Raw genomic sequence first — 19,892 nt, 5'->3', positions numbered from 1 at the left:
TAATTCACGGACATCCTTATCGCGCGTTACATTACACCGTATCGTATAACACATTCAATCAATGAACTACTGAACCGACAGATAAAACATATTATAACATAAAAACACTCCGCTTAAAAGAAAAAACTCATAAATTGATTAGCGAAGTTAACTTTCTTACACGTAACACTGTTGGGCACGCGATATAGAGGAACCACTGTAAATCATATTGTGTGTGTATGTATAATAAAATAAGGTAATAAGAAAATGGCATACGATTCATGAGAAGTCTATCACATTTTGAACTCCGTTATTGCTTAGATGCATTAAGCATGCGTTTGTTTGTATTTATTTATACAATCGTTCTACGCTTGCGGTGGAGTTTAGATCTTGGGGATGTCCCCAATCACATTAAAGTACCATTGAATTCCTTGAAATCAAACACAATATAAATCTATATATTGTCGTCAGGAGCGATATCGCGACTTCGGGTCGCAAAATACATAGAAATATGCGTATGGACGCTAGCATACTTTTTTGTATACATCTTTGTGTTCTGAATAGTAGCGGTGACCTCTCATTTTAGTAATCGATTATTATCCCATCAGCCATGTCCTATGTCTGGTGGAGCAAACCGTTGCGCCGACCACACTATACCTGTGCGTACTTACTAGGAAACCGCAGGGCCATTTTGTTACTTACATTACAATACATTACATAATGTTGGTACTTACCTAAATAAAATAAGGAATGTTAAATTATGTATTAGTTAAACTAACGTTTTCATTAGTAAATAAATGTTAGTTATATACTCTTTCAGTGGTCCTTTTATCCAAACATGTGTTTGTAGATATGTAGGGTACCCACACACTAGGTGTCTCTTGCAAAATCTTCATGATATTATGGAACAAGAACACTTAACGCACTTCCATTAAGTCTTTATTAGTCTCAATTGATTTGACTCGGCAGAGCCCTATTGCCGTTCACCGTCCCATTGGGATATTTTTTGCCTCCCTATATTTTCCAATCAGCGACTTTGACATTGAGGAGTTCACGAAGACTCGTATTTACAGTCACTTTTTCCTCGAATCGCTAATATTGTTTAAAGATTTATTCTCATAATCAAGAGTCCATTCGCATTTTATATTCTCATTCGTCAATTGATCGCGCGATGACTGGCAATTGCCTCGATAGTCATCGATTGACATGCAAAGGATCAATAACATTGATTGTGGGCGGCGTTCAATTGAGTAAACTTTGCACTGCGCATATCAATTAAGTTCCTACGAAGACTAAACACGAGGATATCAAATATCATCAATGAATGTTTAATGTACATCATTCTTTGCTTGTATAGCCTTTACCAAGTTAGCTAAATGACAATAGTTTTGGAAGGTATTTTTGGTGTTGAATTTCAACATTCTATTACGTATTTATAATAATAAAGACTCCTTCGTAAGTAATAGTTTCCGGAAATTGATAGATGGATAAAAATCTCTTGAAGAATACTTATTATGCTCCTCCTGTCAACATCAGCACTGTAGTATAGAAAGCCTAGCGCCAATCTGCAGCAGACCGAAATCCGCTCTAACTTCCACAATGCAAAAAACATAAAAACACAATGAAAAGATAGATGAAAATCTCTTTACAATAACTTTGTTTAGAACGCAGAGCAAGAAACGCAAGCTCTTTATCGGTACCGTAGAAGACAAAGCGCTCCAACCGCCCTCTAGCTTACCCAATCACCTCTAACAGCCCCAATTCTTTCCAGAATTCTTCCGCAAGCTGCTGCAGCAGTCGAAGCAGGACTTCGACGCCATGTTCAAGCGCACCTACGGCATGATCTACGAGCAGCACTCCTTCGTCTTCGAGCAGTTGTTCGAGCAACTCGAGCGGTACTACTCGAGGGGAGATACGGACCTCGACAGCATCATGGAGACCTTCTTCGGGATATTGTACCAGAAGATGTTCACGGTGCTCAACTCGCAGTACACGTTTGATGAGAAGTAAGTTGTAGAGTGAACCCTCTAGAGTTTTTAGTATAAGATGTATGTCCAGCAGGGCGATCACGAAAAACAGCAGGGCGATCATGAAAAACAGAGCTAACGTATAGAATCGAATGCGAGTGCGACAAATGTCAATTTTATAGGTAAAAAGTGTTCGAAAGTGCTGTCAAGTTGACACTAGTCGCACTCGCATTCGATTCTATATTTTTCGTGATCGCCCTGCAGAAATTATATGGCGGCCTTCAGCACTTCAAGTACCTAGTAATGTCATGGATAGTTGTATCAAAACTAGGATGCTTCTGCCATATTATTTGTTTTACGATCATGTGAGCCACGTAGATAATTACAACATGATAGCTTCATAGACAGCGCAATTAAATGGCGCGACTAGATTCAGTGATAGTTTATTCAGGTATTCATGAGTCTCGTGACCATAAATCACTGTTGTCGATAGCCGCGCCGCTTGGACCAATATTTGAATTCTATTAGCACGCTATTACAGGCGTTACAACATTTATCTCGAAATCGCACCTCCGATGAGAACGAAATATTGTAACAGAGTTTTGTTTTGATAACAACATAAATATTCATAGCCGTTAACCACCAGCTTAGCTTATACCCGTCACCATTGCCCTACTGTTTTTGTTTTATTAGGCAGTAAATGCCGTATTGGAGATTTAGTAACGTAATCCCCCATCATACCACCAGTAATCGGCATACAAACCGCTGTTATCGCTCCAGGCCTGTTTACGTGCCCATAACACTAAAAATTTCCGTAGTATTTTATTGTGGACATCTTTATAAACAATTCTTTCTTAAGTGCTGGCAATGAAAAATTAAAATGGAGTTTTAAACGTATTCAATCGTCGCGTCGGACATTAAAGTTTTATTTGCGGAAAGCCTGCGAACGAGTTATGGCCTTCGACTGGAGAATTCAGTTTCATGATCAAATAAAACGGCTACCTGTTTGAATGTGACCGACTTCACTGGAATTAGATTACAGTTTCTGTAATAAAGTTTATACAGCGCTGTTGCATGTGCCTGCCTTTACTACCTGTTTCATATCATTTTATTATAGAACAGATTTATACGTATAAGTACCTAAATTCTTCTTAGAAAAACTATGATGTATTAGGAGTGTAAATTATCTTCAAAACGTGCCATTACGCCTGCAAGATCCATACTCCAAGGAACTTTCACACATCCCTTATCAGGGATCACCTACGCGTATAATGAACATGTCAAACTTTTCCAATTAGCACATTTCTACTCACCACACACGCCACCGAGTATCCTGACAACACTAACGCCATCTCTTTCCCTCCCGCAGATATCTGAAGTGCGTGGGCGAGCACATGAGAGAGACGCAGCCGTTCGAAGACGTGCCCAAGAAGCTGTCGGTGCAGCTGCGAAGAGCCTTCGTGGCCACCAGGACCTTCCACAAGGCGCTTCGGGCGGGAGCTGATGTCGTCAGGAACATGCTGCAGGTATGGACTATCTGGAAGATTGGTAGCGGAAATCGTTTAGTCGCATCCAGTGGTGTGCTTTGGGAGAGGCTATAGGCTAGCAGTTGACTGGATGGAAGATGGACAATCTGGTGATTGTTAGGACTTTGTAGGCTGGAAGATGTTGGATGATTAGTAGGATATTTAAATTATTATAATAACGATCACAGAAATATTAAAGTTATATCAGTCCATTTGCATTTCAGTCATGGATACCTATGTTTTAAAAAAGAGGCTTTTTACACAAGAGATTGTATCGGATAGTGTAGGCTTGTAAAATATGGTCAACATCAAACGTTTTGCTAACACAAAAGAAATATGAATAAAGAAACAATTTAAAGAATTAGCGCACACATATTATAAAATCAATTAATTATGACTTCACACAGTAGGAATCATACCTACCTACGAACGGAAAAACGTGCTTATTTCAAGTTTTTGGTGTGTAGGCGGAATTGATTATAAAATCTAAATAATACTGTGTGGGCATTCAAAACAGAATAAAACTGTGTTTAGCATAACCATGCAATCAGCTGCCTTAAATAGAAAATAATAATCCACAAATGGCTATCCGTCTAGCCTGCGAGAATAATTTAAGTCTGTAATCGAATCCGTTTTGATTCACGGCTGACATTTTGGTAGTTTTTATTATTATTATAATTGTTGGAGTCTTTATGAATCAGTCATCAGTATTCAAGACCGCACTTCACTGGGCCAAGGCAGTTAATAAACTTTGGCATATACGTACCTGCCTACTTGTTTAAGGCACAATGGATCGCTTTAAAAGCTCCAAATATACATATTATAATTACATACTTTGTAAATGTCCAGTCACTTTGCCGCTTATAAGAGCATTCAGGTGCGTTTCTATTGAAACTATAAGAAGGCTGATCAAGTTAAGAAAGCGGATATGTATGGCGAGGAGCCGCATAATAAATTCATAACTAAGTAAAACTAGCTCCGTGCCCGGCGGCGCTCCCATCTACACGGACATTTAGAAAACCAGTACAATACTATTTGTTATTCTAAGTTTAGTTTTAATATTCCATGTGCTTTTCTTTTGATTTTATGTGCTTCTTATGCGTACGAAATATCAGTAAAAATATTTATATCCTTACGCAGGCACACAAATAATTACGAAGGAATTCTCAAGCCCGAAACTCCCCCAACCAAAAATAAACGTTTTATTAAGAACTTATCTTATTAATTAATCGTGCCAACTCATACCGCCAAGAATCTTTCGCCCTTACAATGAGTCACACGAACAACACATGGGCAGACTGCGCCTGCCATTAGGCGTCGCTGGTGATCCGATGTGATGACACATTAACCCGCAATGATTAAGAACGAGCATATATTATTATACTATTGTACCTACAGATTGTACAGAGGGGGTATCGCGATGTGAAAACGAAGTAATTCGTGTCAAATTTAATTAATTTTGAATCCAAAATCGTTGTCAAAACTAATTCGCGATAGGGGCCCGCATTGGAGTCAAGACATATATGGGTACTATGTGCTTGCGGTCAATTTAGGTTCTTAGGCCTGGGTCTCCTATTTTATGCTATATGCAGCGTCCGACTTTGACGTAAACGTTTCGATCAACGTCCTACGGCCTACCTACGGCGTCTACGCGCCAACGTCGGCGTGTGAGGGAGACCGCATCAGTACATTTCTATAGTGAGCATCTTGACACGGCCTACGGTTCGGGGGAGGGACTCACACTCGGACTCGGCCTTTTGCCGGTCCGAATCGTAGGGCTAGGATCCTTCTCCACCAAAACAGGTACTATACCCGCGTCAGGTACATTCCTGGCCGGTTCTCACCACCTCCATCTGGTGACGGGTCACTTAGGTAGGTCTCTCTTTTTAACTGGGTGAAGGCGCCTATCGGCGCCTCCCCCACAGTTAGGGTAAAGCTGAATAAGTCCCTTATGGGCGACTTCAGTAAATAGGTTTCATTTAGAAAAAAAAAAAAAAAAAACACGGCCTACGGCGTGACGCTGGCCGCGGCCTACGGCGTAAATAGGAGACCCGAGCCTTAGATGCGGTAGTAAATGCAAATTACTATGCTGGATAAATTCGGCTTTGTAACTACTGTTTCAGACTTGGTCATGGTCCTTTTAAGTCATGAATAAAGGACCAAAGCATGCTGAATCCCAAGTTTTGCCGACGAGGTTCTTTTTGGGCGTCGTAAATGTCGCGATTTAATATGTATTGCTATTGGTTACGTGTATGTAATACAAATTATGAATTAACTAGGTATGTATTAGATTAGTAGTACTATACATATAAAGGTAGAATTCCATGCATCTCAATTTTTTTCCAAGGTTGCATGTGTTGCATTGGTTACCAACAAATCTTTTGAGATTTTGTGTTCTTTCATCCTGACTTCGTGTAAAATTAATCCCTCATACAATACGAACACATGTGGTAATTGCCTGGCAACATGGTGCCCCTCGGAGCGGGTGGCAAATTGTTATTTGTGCAATAAAGGTCTTATGGCCAGATACAGTGTGAGCAGTATTAATAAAGCATGATGTCACAGTATACTTATCTGCTATTATATTATAACAGAATAATGAACTTAGCAGCAATAAGCTGATACTTTTGCTGGACTTGAGTTTTATATGTCTTTTGTAGGTAGGTTATAGGTTATCTTGTAAATGCATATGTAAGTATGTACCTGTTTTAATTAAATCAATTCGTGGTATTGTTTGTTTCATGTTTTCTTACTTATCTAACTTAGATATGGGCTGCATCCATCAATACGGTAGGTTATAAAGCCTCGTATTCACTAGGCGACAAATTGTCGCAGAACCTGTCTAGGCACATGTCGTCTACGTGTCGCCGCGACGTCGCGCTCTGTTCTGCGACGTCGCACGCGACTATACAGCGACATCTACGTGTCGCAGAACCGGTTCCGGGTTTTGTCTCGCGAGACAGAACTTCCTGCGACATCAGTCTAGCGACCGCTGTTGCAAAGTGTGGACGCGAGCGAGACTTCTAGCACGCAGCACTAACTGCCACGACTTCCTCGGGCGACATCTCGGCGGAGACTGCTGGTGTGGACAAGCAACATGTATCACGACATGTTACCAAAATGTTCTGAGAACACGCACCGTAGATGTTCTGTAACAGTCTCAGAACTTGCGCCCTAGTGAATTCGAGGCTTAAGAATCAATGGTTAAATAGCAGTTATTGCAGAAACTTACGATAACCACAGACTTTCACCTATCAAGGTGATATTCATACTATTCATATACATATGTATACGAAAGTAGCTATAAAGAAGTCGTATTTCTGAAAACTAAACGTTTTCCTCATTGCGGCAGATAATTATCTATGTAAAACTAATATCCGTATAAATGGCATACAATAAGATTATCCGTAGAATACCTACTAGGCATTTATGATAATTTAAATATAATCACGCGCTATTCTATCGGCGACATTTAAGATTGTCTCGTCGTCTATTAGACTCGACGTGCAAAAGGTTCAGTATAAATATTTAAGTTTTGAATCAGAACTTTTTGCATGCTTTTAAGCTTAATTCAAAGTTCTTTGTGAACTTAAGTAGTGCAGTTACTACCTGGAATCTAAAGATCTTTAAGTAGGTACTTACCTATCTGCCAACTATAACTAGAGGAACTTTTTCATCAAACCAATAGTGGCTGGTTAGTTTATGAACAAAGTTGAGTCCATTAGTCATCCTAACTGTGTAGCGCGCATAGTCAAGTAACTTTAGCTTTCATTCAAATGATTTAGGTATTTATCTAAATACTGAATAGTTAGGTACACTAGGTATTTACATTATGCTCGTCAAAATAAATAATTCCAAGACAAAACGGTCAACCATATCTCTGTTTATTTTCTTTTGAGGTGTTGAACCCAAATGATGTGCCCTGGGAGGTCGTTTTATTACTGTGTCCATGATTTCTTTATTACAGTGACAGCGGTCTGAATATGTGATGATGTCATTTGACTCTAAAATGCCTAGTTTTATGGTCGGCGGCAACAGATTGTGTCTCGTAGATTTACGAAATATTAATGATTGTGTTATGTGGCGCTTAACATTTTGGAAAGACGCATAAAGTGTTTAAATTATGTATTTGTATACCTACCTAATGTTCGTTTCTATTCAATTCTTCATTATTTTATTGTCTATACCTACACTTACCTACCTAAGTAGTTAAGTATATACCTACCTAGTTTTATGCAAAACGAGTGACGATTCTAACAATAGCACAGACAAAGGTTAATACTCGTCTGAACAAATCGAATTTACATAAAAATCACAAACTCGGCAACTTCAAAAGAGAAGTACCTTTTTTAAATTCCATGTTCTTATGTCGTAGGTACCTGCCTATCTAGGTAGATAGCAAGGTAGTTAAGTAGGTAACACATAGGGTAACTACATTATGTATGTTACATAATGTAGTTATATTTACTGGTTTTAGTGTTATATTTACTTGGTTTGTTGGTCTTGCATTCAACCGAGACCCATATGTTAGCTCAGTCAGGTGCACTTGCGATTTCTTCTCAACCATATTTGGCGTGTTAAATTGCTAAAACGTGGTCTGACACGGGTTTTGAGTTGTAGTAGGTAGGTAGACTGCCCAACAGATGGGTAAATACTTCATTTCAAATGAGTATGAAACTTGAATTAGTCACACGATCCTTTTATGGACGAGACCACCGTTTTAAGGGGATCCCTAAAGCTAAAATGCTAAAGTCGGCTTGATATACTTGAATAGATTGGAAAAACGGTGGCTTCTATCACATTGATAAAAATATATTTTGTAGCAGAGGGTATACTGAACATGTTAGTTGCTTATAAATTGGTGCAGGATTATAATAAGTATGTTAAAAAAAATTGCAAACACACCATGTCTTTTGACATTTTTTGACTTATTATGAAAAAACCCTCGAAATCAGAGGGCCCATTTTCATGGAATCTTATATGTATGTGTAGGTAATTAAATTCTTAACAAAGTTACCTTAAAGAGTTGGATTTAATGGACCAGAAGTCAACTTTTTTTGCAAAAAACTAATAAATTCCGGTTTAAAAATGATGACACCATGACAGATTTCAGATTTCTTCAGTCGTCGCCCTGGTGGCGGCCTGTTAGGAGCGATACCCACGCCATTTTATTTTTTATCAAATATTTCACAAAAACTGATTAAATCAACAAATTATGACTACAAGTATTATAATACATATGCATTTGCTATGGAAAGTTAATTTTCTAATCATTTTAGATGCAGAAAAGCCGAAAATTCTTAGAAAACATTTCGCCTTTTCGATTTGTTTACATTTTTTACTATAGAGTTACAGATGCATAGATAAAGGTAAACATTGCACATAATGACACTTATTAGATTCTCCGAATAAGAACTATACGTTCAATGCAGTATGCCAAAGCGCGAGCCTGTTTATATTCTGAGGGGTAATTTATTTTATTTTAACGGTTGTGTATGCTAGGTAAGCTACACAATATACAGGGTGTTGAAAAGTAAGTTCATAATTTGTTTTATTTGAAACCAAAAACCGTAGTTAATTAAAAATATATATATTTTAAGATGTGGTAGTCTGTACACTACAGGTTGTTAAAAATAAGTAAGTATTTTTAAAAATTGAAGATCTAAAATTTACATAATTTTTTAAATCTATTTAACAAGCTTTACAAAAAAGCGGTTAAGTGCGACTGTATCTCGCCATGAAAAAAATGAAATGTTTACTGTAGCTATGAATTTTATGCGTTACAAGTGGAATAAAATACCGCATAATATTATGTACAACTATGTAAGAGCCTAGTTTTAAAAAAAATATTAAATACACAGGTTTTTTAACCCCTGAAGGAAATAGAGGGGTGTTATAAGTTTAAAGTAAGGGCTGAATTTTTTTTTTAAATTAGGGTGATACGTAATGTATATTTTTAATGATTTTTTCAAATAGATAAATGTTATACCATTTTTAAATTGCCATAAAATTACCTATAGTTATAGTTATAGAAAAGGGCAGGGCTACCAGTGCCCATTCGCCACTGCAACCTAAAAGATCTATAAATTATGACTCCCCATGCCGAGTCTCACTCTACAGGCCCAGGTCTTTTATAAACCTGATATTACCTATACAGGATGTTGCAAAAAGGTTATACTGTGCCGAAAGGGTTTGACTCAGGGGTTATTCTGAACAACTTTTGCTCTCCAAGTTTTGGAAATTCTCGAAAAATAAATTCGGTCTTTATAGTAAAAAGTCACGTGATCGAATAAGTTTCTATGTAAAAGGTTTTGTTACGTGAATTTTCAAAATTGTAGAAGAAAAGTGGATCAGAATGGCACCTAAATCCACTTTTGGCTAAGCTTTATACCCTTTTTTCAATACCTTGTATAAAATATCGTCAGCGTCACCTTAGATCGTAATCATCGTAACTCCTCGTGACCAAATTTTAGAGGAGACAAAAATACTGTTTTATTTGTAGTTCTAGTTGGTATACTACCCACCTAAAGTTTTTTTTAACTAGCCTAAAAATGATTTGTTTAGACAGTCTATCTTCCTGTTCAACCGCAGCCTGAGTGCCAGTGACTCAATGACTGAAAGGAGGCCATTAGTGCTCCTAAATAAATAAAGCAGGCCTGTAGATTATCTTTCAGTGTACCGACACATCTGATTGCTGTAAGAGCCTGATAAGCTCTTCGAACGAGTCATACCTCTGTGGTGGTACGGTTTCGACCTTTCGGACAGTCAGTTTGGCATCCGAAATGCGGATTCGAATAGTGGGTACAATACTTTGCGTTCGTTCACTGTCGGAGCAGGATAAGAACCACGGGCGAGTTGTTGCGCTGGCTGTTTGCTTAAAAATAGTAACCGCGTTCAACTCTATCCCCTAGAGGGCGAACCTTTAGGGCGGCTCTTGTATACCATCACTTGTCTTCTTATCTGCAGAAAATTTACAGAGGTCATACGTGTCTAACAAGTACATTAAGGATGCGAAAAGAGAGGGTTTGTTTTCACTGAAGAAGTTCAGTTGCGGAGTTCCACAGCGGTAGGTCTTGGACCCCTCTGCTGTGGAACTTGGCATACAACGCGGTCCTGCAAATCAAGCTCGCAAACGGCGTTAGCACAGTGCATTTTTCTAATGTCACACAGGTCGTGAGGTAGGCTGAGAGCCTCCTTCGGGGATCACATCCCAATGATTCATTACGAAAAAATTGCTGCAGCTGTGCTCGCCATGCAGTGCATGGGCTACTTCCGAATCTGGGGGGCTGTTGCAAAGGAGTCCGTTGCCTCTATACGGTACGGGTTCCGTGCGATCTATGATCCTTCCGGGAGCACCTGTCTTGTCAAGTCGAAGAGAATGGCTCGTATTCGACGCAACCTGCAGTACTGGTGGGATTGGTTGGAGGACAGGACAGCAGGAAGCTGCAGCACAGCCGTCATGCTGTGATTCGACGCATAGATACAAAAAAAAGTTGAAAGTAACTTCATGTTAATAAAATATTAGATCTTAATTTAACAACATAACATTGCAAAAAAAAATTAACATTGTTGAGTATGTTATTGTAATTTACTAAAGTAGTAATAAAAACAAAGGCTTATTGCATAGTTTTCGTTCACGTTCGCCTACATCGCACGTTGTATATGAGAATAAAGGGTATAATTACTAAGTTTTCTTGTTTAAAAATCACGGTTTGGGGTTTAGAGGAAAACAAATGGTAAAATGCGGAATACTGTTTTTTTTTTCGAATAAAGAGGAAAACATGTGAATTCAAAAAACGTTTCTATTGACACCAAAGACTACTTTTCGCCGAGAAAAGTCGAGTTACAATGTTTGCGATCTAAAGTGATGATAGAACTAGAACTTATTTTTTCAGTTCACCTGCTGTTGAGTGAAATCGTAATTAGGTAAATGACTCCTTGACATGAAAATAACTTTTTTTTTATAATCGTTATAACAAAACCGTTTTTTTTAATACAGCAATATTTGTAGGTGTACTTACAGTGAGCAAAAGAGCGCAGCAAGGTGTAAATTTTTTGGTTTTTAAGAAACAAAAATATTATTTCTATCATATCCCAAATACACATAAGTACTTAAAAAAAAAAATACACACTCTCGCCTTGTACTAATGTACTCCCTTGCGGGGGTACTTACATGTTATTATTTTTCTGGTGACCTCCCCATATCCCTTTGCCAGCTACGTAACCTTTTGTGACACCCTGTATATGCAGAGTTCTGCAAACTACTGTTCTGCTTTTGAAACACCAAAAAAAAAACAGGTCGTCTAACTAAAAGGTCACGTGACCAAAAAAAAATTATATGAAGAAGCGTTTTTTTCATGAATATAAAAAATTACGTAGGATAAAAGTTTTTCAGAGTGACGCCTGAGTAACGCCCTTTCGGCTAACTATACTTTTTTTATTACACGGGGGCAGAGTTTAATACAACACCCTGAACTATTAAACTCTGATAATATTTTCGCGATTTTTTTTACATTCTGATTTCATTTCCTGGCTTAGAAATAACATCAATAACATGCTGCACACGTAGGTTTCGGCATAGTATTAAACCCTTTTTGCAACAACCTGTATAAATATCGGCACGGGTACGACTTTATATATAATTAATTATTAAATATTAAAAATACTTTCAAATAAAAATAAATATTTTCGTATCACAAAACAATATTACTTACTTAGTATATTTTTAACAAAGTGGCATGTCTTCACTTTTATGTTTTCGAGTACTATGTTAAAATTTCATGTCATTGTCCGTAGAACGCCCTGCATACCTCAACCCCCCCTCACTAGATTTGACAGATTCTGATTTTCTTCCAGCTTTAGTGACAGCCTTAATTTTATTTAATGTCTGTAATACTTGACTTATTTAGTTATAAAAGGAATCGAAATCGAATTAAAAATGGCATAATTCTGTCTTAAATAACTATCTGTTATATTTTTTTTGCCTTTTTTCGGTTAGAGCAAACAATATGCGCCAAGAGAGGTCATACAAAACTGCTAACAACTGTAATACTTGCAAGAGTCAGGCCTGGGTTTGTGGCGGAAGCATTAACTGGCCATAGCGTTTTAGGCGCTGACTTCCCCGGTAGGGTCACTCATGCTTCACGGAAACTATACTAACCAATTCTGCTGCACTAACCAAGTTTCAAGATTACTCCACGTATTGCGACAAGCAAGAGTAGTCTTCACTACAGTTTATATGTCACCCGATTCGACTTCCTTTCTTGCGAACCTTTTTTCTTATATTCCTCTTCCTCTACTCCAGGTGGGCGTGACCCCCGAGTGCATAACCTCGTGGACGCGGCTGCGCTCGTGCGGCGCGTGCGGCGGCGGCGCGGCGCCCGCGTGCAGCCGCTACTGCCACAACACGCTGCGGGGCTGCCTGCCGCAGCACGCCGACCTCGCGCCGCACTGGGACGCGTATGTCGGTATGTATCTACACTACTGCAGTGTGGTGACCCCGGAGTGATCGTGCCGCTACTGCCACAACACGCTGCGGGGCTGCCTGCCGCAGCACGCCGACCTCGCGCCGCACTGGGACGCGTATGTCGGTATGTATCTACACTACTGCAGTGTGGTGACCCCGGAGTGATCGTGCCGCTACTGCCACAACACGCTGCGGGGCTGCCTGCCCCAGCACGCCGACCTCGCGCCGCACTGGGACGCGTATGTCGGTATGTATCTACACTACTGCAGTGTGGTGACCCCGGAGTGATCGTGCCGCTACTGCCACAACACGCTGCGGGGCTGCCTGCCGCAGCACGCCGACCTCGCGCCGCACTGGGACGCGTATGTCGGTATGTATCTACACTACTGCAGTGTGGTGACCCCGGAGTGATCGTGCCGCTACTGCCACAACACGCTGCGGGGCTGTCTGCCGCAGCACGCCGACCTCGCGCCGCACTGGGACGCGTATATCGGTATGTATCTACACTACTGCAGTGTGGTGACCCCGGAGTGATCACCTCATGAGTCGTGAGGACTAGAACGGGTATGTTGGCGTCGTCAACAGCCTAAGCGTACTACGGTCCAGCTGGGTGTAACCCACAGACTCCGCGTGCCCTTAAACCAGTACGCAAGAGCAATACTCTGGGTGTTCTATTGTACAGTGGATTGTGAAACGAGCAAATTAGAATTGAGTGCCGTCAAAACTAAATGATTTACGTGACATGATGTCTTTATGCCCTTTAAATTACTCTTTCCGGTTTCCGGTACGTAATTTAAGTTCTGATAGCAATACATTTAAACTTCGCTGCTTTAGAATTCGCCGTTTATGAAACAATTAATGTGGTTCCTCTTCCATTATAAATTTACTACACAAGACCAACAATTTTAAACCATTGCCCTTCTTCTCTTCCAGACGCAGTAGAGAAGGTAGCAGATCGGCTCATCGGGCCCTTCAACATCGTGATGGTGGTCGAGCCCATCGACATCAAGATCTCCGAGGCCATCATGAACTTCCAAGAACACAACCAAGAGATCTCCCAGAAGATCTTCCACGGCTGTGGAAAACCCGTCCTGGGCGGCGGCGGCAGCGTGTCCGGCCCATTCTTCGCACCAGACCGCTCCAAGCGATCCCTCAGATCCATGCCAGACTTCGACTGGAACAAGAACCCGAGTGACGTAGACGACTTCGAAATCGAAACCTCCTTCGAAACAGTGCTTAAAGAAGACCCGTCTTTGAACAGTTTGAGCTCGAAGGAGGATCTTAAAGAGACTGTTAAGAAGATGGCTGAGCAGAGCAAGTCACGTGACAGAGTGCTGCAGTACTTGAAAGGCGATATGGATGCTGAAGACTATGAGGATCACGAGAGGAGAAGGCGGGATGCGGATCCGGAGCCGGCCGGCGACCTCGACTACAGGAGCTACGAGTTTGAGGGCAAGAGGACCAAGGGGAAGAAGACTGTGGCCAAACAGCCGGCCGAGAGTCGGGATGGTGAGTTGCGTTTCCTATTTGGTTACACTGCCAGTTTAGATTTCAAACTGTTTTAGTTATGTGTAAAAAATGCACACAAAATATAATCATACTTATAACTTTGTGTGAAATTAGATTAGTGTTTTGACTATTTTGGAATTTGATTTTATTATAAAAGAAACGTATTACCTACATACAGCTGCAATGATTATTTTGTTTATAAATACGTCGCATCAAAATTTTGATTAGATATTACGTTGCGGTGTTTTCCATTGTAATGTTACACAAGTAATGTTCGATATTTTTGGCACCGGCTTATCTATCGATAGATAACGTTTTGCAATATCTAAGTATAAACATTTTTCCTATAAATATTTACCTAACCTACATACAGTAGTCAAGTGTGCATTAAATACGAATATCATGGCCAGATATTGATCACCATTCCTTTTTTTGGTGCCAAAATTAGGCAGGTTTTCTGATATTGCATAAATTCCTGTATCAGCCAATATTTCTATCATCAACGAACAATCATCAACTAATGGCTTTCCCATACGTATACTTATTAAAGCCACCCACTAACCCATGAGGGTTAGTGGGTGGCTTTAATAAGTACAGAAATACATAATATAGATAAATTTGGTATGTACCAAATTTATCTATATTATGTATTTCTGTTACCGAGCATTAAGCTAGCAATTTATTATCATAACATTACCGTCCACTGCTGAACTACCTACCTACTACACCTTTATTATCATAATATTGGTCCACTACTGGACTACCTACCACATAACACCACACTAATCCCCAATCTCCCCTTACAGTACGCGACTGGGGCAGCCCAGCCCTCATCCGTCTAGTCCGAGAGACTCGAGCTCGCGTGCGCAACTCGCGTCGCTACTGGGCCAACCTGCCCTTCCTACTGTGCACCGAGCCCAGTGTCGCCGCGCCGCCCGCGCCCACCGCCGCCTGCTTCAACGGCACCAGCGAGGCCCCGTGAGTGATACTAATAATTATTATTATATGTGGGGACATCTCACATACGGCCATCCGACCGTAAGCTAGGCAGAGTCTGTAATATGGGTATCGGACAGCTGACTGATTACTGTTACATACGGAGTAAAGTGTGCGCCGGTGTTGCTTCGTTAGCACTAGGGAGAGCGAGTATTGCTGACTGACTACTGTTTCATACGGTACAACCTGCCCTTCCTACTGTGTACTGAGCCGAGTGTTGCCGCGCCGCCCGCGCCCACCGCCGCCTGCTTCAACGGCACCAGCGAGGCCCCGTGAGTATTGCTAATAATAATAATATGTGGGGAAATCTCACATACGGCCATCCGACCCCAAGATCGGCAGAGTGTAAAATGGGTACTGGACAGCTGACTGATCACGGTTACATACGGAATGAAGTGTGCACCGCTATTGTTTCGTTAGCACTTAGCTTATTAATGACTGATTACTATAACATACGGAGTAAAATGTGCTTCGTTGTTGCTTCGGCGGCTCTAATAACGACCAGTGAGCAGTAGAAATAGTGCCTGGGGAAGATGAGGTAGCTGTCGGCGCGGCGATTTCACGTTTATAAATATACCACGTAGTCTTTAAATAAGTAATTGAAAGACCTCTGCTACATTTTTTTCGTTAGGTAGAAATCTTTACATCTGAAAATACTATAATTATAATACTCTCAACACATTTTTAACTAATCAACAAATTCCCCCCACAGCTACACCCTCCCCGCGGCCGGCGAGGGCTGGGCGGGGCTGGCGTCGAACCCGGAAGTGCGGGCCACGGGCGCCGCGCCTGCCCCTACGCAACAGGACGCGCTGAAACTGTTGACTGCGAGGTTGAAGGACGCGTATAATGGGGCTGATGTGCATTGGACTGATGCTGGTTAGTTTTGTTTGAAATATAGTATGACAGGATTTAGACAGTATTTAACATATGTTTAGGGCTGACAAACGCTGATAAATCTGGCTATTTGTGTTTTAAACACTTGTTAAACAATGTTTAAAGTTTTTATGGTAAAATAGACAGTCTTACCAGAAATCTAGCCATACGTAAAGCACATGTTTAGCGCTGTCAAATAACAATGTCCTAGTCTCGGTATTTACGGTAACGTCTATCTTTACGATTGTGGCCTTCAGCCGCGCGCTCGCACTGCCTGCACTTTGTTCAAAATATTAAAGATATTGAATCCCCCTTCATCTGTTATCATGTCCAAATCCACCCAAAGTGTTTCATTTGCAATAAAGCATTTAACCCTCTCAACGGCAGACGACCTGCAAGAGAGCCAGTCGCAGTTCCGCAGCACCCTAGTAGACGCGGGCGGCTCGGGCTCCGGCTCCGGCGACTACGACGACCTCACGGACGACGACGAGGATAGGAGCCCTGGACCCGACTTCAGAGGTAAGGAACCAAATTGTGTATTAGAAAACAATATGAAAATAGGTAAATGGCGGCTGTTCCATTCATTCTAAAACATTGTTGCTCTACGGATGGCGATGAGGACCGCAGTCCTGGGCCCTTCCGAGGTAAGGAACTAGACAGTTCATTAGTCGAAAACAATATGACAATGGCGGGTGTTTTGTAAGGAGGAGTTGCATACGGCAGCAAGAGTATTCGCCTGGCAGGGTGTTACTAAAGTGGTATAGTAAACAGAATGGGAGTCAGGAGGTCACTCTAACTGAACTACCTTATACGCCCCAACACTCACTTAACGGTCATTCGACCACTACCATTATTATAGCATAGCGATGCAGACAAATAATCGCTATAAATCGGTGGCCTATCACAGGTTGTGATCCGAAGCCTTTTCGCGTTATCTATATCATTACCCTTGTCTTGAGTAATCCACTAATAATTAACCAATCCACCTCTTCCCTCGTAGGTTCCGGCCAAGGCCCGCCAGAGGACGACGACGAGAAGCCCGCGCCGGGCGCGCCCGCCACCGACGCGCCCTTCACGCCCGTGGTCGTGGGCGGCGGCGGCGACGACCGCCACGTCAGCCTCAACGCGCCCACGGACACGCTAGACCAGCCCATAGAGCCGCGCGCGGGACCCACAGACAACCTAGACGAGCCGCCGCTACCCGGATCCGGAAACTCCCTCGCCCTGCACAAAGCGCTCATCACATACGCGCTGCCGGTAGTCTGCGCCTGGCTCGGCACTATGGTCACCGATCTCATATAGTTCTCGGCACAGAACGTGGCATGCATTCTCGCACCTTTCGCGAAAGGTGATGGTACAGAGTGCATGCGGACTCGGGTTTAGTAAATGACTAGTCAGTGGGGTTATCGCTTCGTGCGACTGTGATACGATGTGTGGAGGAGACTTTAAGGACTTGTCTGGACGACGCAATACTTGTGTAAATTATTGAGTTTATTTATGATTATGAAAATTACGACGACGGTGTTTCGCCAATGAATACGCAACGTGAGTTTTGTTTTGACAATATTTCGGCCGTGCGTTTATTAACGGAATTGTTTTTTTTATAAAGTCAGCCAAATAGCGTATTTATTATAAAGTAATGATGATCTTTTTGTAAATATCTTGTAAATTATATTTAGATAGCTAATGTATGTCCCCTTACGTAACGTTGTATGTAATGTTCGGTATTTTTATGAAACAAAGTTAAAAGAAGGAATTGTCTTCAAACATAACGTACACTTTTATTTAAAAAGATGTAGGTATTTACGTATTTGTTGTAAATATAATAATGTTTTCCATCACGAGAAAAAGCAGAAGATGAATGAAGTAAAAAAATATTTGTTGAAAACTTTGTAAATAAAGATAGCAATAATTTAAAGTAGGTTAAGAGACTGATTTGCTTTCTACAGGGTGTTGAAAAAAGCACAATTAACATTAAAATATCCCCGAGTAGAGGATATTATTTGCTGTGCTTCTTTTAATATCCTGTGTCTTCGTTAAAATATTTTTTTTTACTAATTACATTCGACTTGAGTACTAACTTTAACCGACTGATCCGTTTTTTTTTAGTTTTTATTTTATAATGCATTAATGCAAGTTTTATGTAGTTTTGGCTTCAGCTTTATTTTTATACATAATTTGTTAATTCAGATGTTGTATTTACAAGGAATGTTTGTTGCAATATCAACCTACCGGTGTCCATTATCTAAGTAAAAGTAATCGAACATACTCTGTAAAAACAATAGTCTGAATATGTAGGTACATAAGTTTCAGAAAAAAACGTAATTATTTTATATGACTTTATATAGGTACTTATCATTTTTGTAAACAATAATCAGATAAATCGCACAAAATAATGAACTTAAACGAATTTTATTAACACAGAATGGTGAGATTTTGTCACTGCCAGTAACAATAAGATTAAAATTCATAATGTAGCTAGCAAGTAGCTATTACTGTTGTATTGGTACCATATCAATGAACTAAGTTAACAGTATCCTCAAAAGGCCTTACTCAATAAACATTATACCTACTTAAATATATTTTTCCAAACATTAAACATGTATAACTAACGATTTTGGCGAATTATCTTGTGCAAGTGACGGGACCAAAAATTTAAATCTTTTTTAAATGTGCCATCTACTTAATTAAGTTCTTATTTCTTCACGGACTAACATAAGACACCATTATAATTTATTTCACTGAAATAATTAATTTAAACGCTTGCACAAATATTAATTTAAATCCAACGTTAATTTTAGTAATTAATACCAAGTTCATTAAAATACAGAAAAAATACAACTTTGTAAATATTAGAATAAGGTGCATTTGCATTTGACTTGAGCACATCAATGTTGTGTGGAATAAAGTAAATGTCTCCCAGGTGTTATACATAGAGAACGTCTATTGTAGTACATAATATCATTATGTAATGTTTTATTTATAGCGAATATGAATTGAACTTGTGCCGCTAGATTCTGGTGACCGAACGTAGTTTTTTTTGTACGGAAATTAGGAAATCATAAATATACGTAAGTTTATATACATTTTATAATATTCTTATATGTAACAGGGTAAAATATGTCTATGCTACAGTTTCACCAGATGCAAGCATTAAATCTTACACCGTACTTAGTGAACCAGCTAATCCAAAGGTGAAACATACTATGGAAATTTTAAATAATATTGTTTTGAATGCTTGTTTCTAGTGAAAATGTGAGAATCCATATAAAATCAAGTTGTAGGTCACACGTGTTTTGGGAAAAGTCTAGTCAGAAGTTTTAAAATGTGGTTTATCTAAATGAATAGATGTTGTTGAAATAATCGGGTGTGTATACGGTTAGCATAATACGGCGTATTTTTCTCAATAGCGTGTGACGTGCGAGACGGATAGAACTAATCATTGATGTAAGGACGCGGAATGTAACAATCTGTAGTAGATCTAACGGAATTTTTATAAAGATGTATTGTATAGATATGGAAATATTGTGTACATAAATAAATAATAACACGTGGATATTTGTGTTCTTTTAA

The 19,892-nt window shown here is 40.0% G+C and overlaps 1 protein-coding gene across 1 annotated transcript in view; it reads left to right on the top strand.

Annotated features, from left to right (window-relative positions):
- LOC105383683 (glypican-6) overlaps nt 1-19,877 on the top strand; it is a 49,783-nt gene extending 29,906 nt beyond the window's left edge. Inside the window, exons 3-10 of the mRNA XM_048625769.1 lie at nt 1,751-1,985; nt 3,316-3,472; nt 12,777-12,939; nt 13,872-14,447; nt 15,254-15,425; nt 16,156-16,322; nt 16,707-16,838; nt 17,320-19,877. Coding sequence (XP_048481726.1) covers nt 1,751-1,985; nt 3,316-3,472; nt 12,777-12,939; nt 13,872-14,447; nt 15,254-15,425; nt 16,156-16,322; nt 16,707-16,838; nt 17,320-17,621 — 1,904 coding nt within the window. The 3' untranslated portion in view covers nt 17,622-19,877. The remainder of the gene's footprint in view (nt 1-1,750; nt 1,986-3,315; nt 3,473-12,776; nt 12,940-13,871; nt 14,448-15,253; nt 15,426-16,155; nt 16,323-16,706; nt 16,839-17,319) is intronic.
- The last annotated feature ends 15 nt before the right edge of the window (nt 19,878-19,892 follow it).

Source organism: Plutella xylostella, chromosome 15 (genome assembly GCF_932276165.1).
Source record: "Plutella xylostella chromosome 15, ilPluXylo3.1, whole genome shotgun sequence".
In the NCBI taxonomy this organism is placed as follows: Eukaryota; Metazoa; Arthropoda; class Insecta; order Lepidoptera; family Plutellidae; genus Plutella; species Plutella xylostella.
This window is presented reverse-complemented; position numbering and strand designations above follow the sequence as displayed.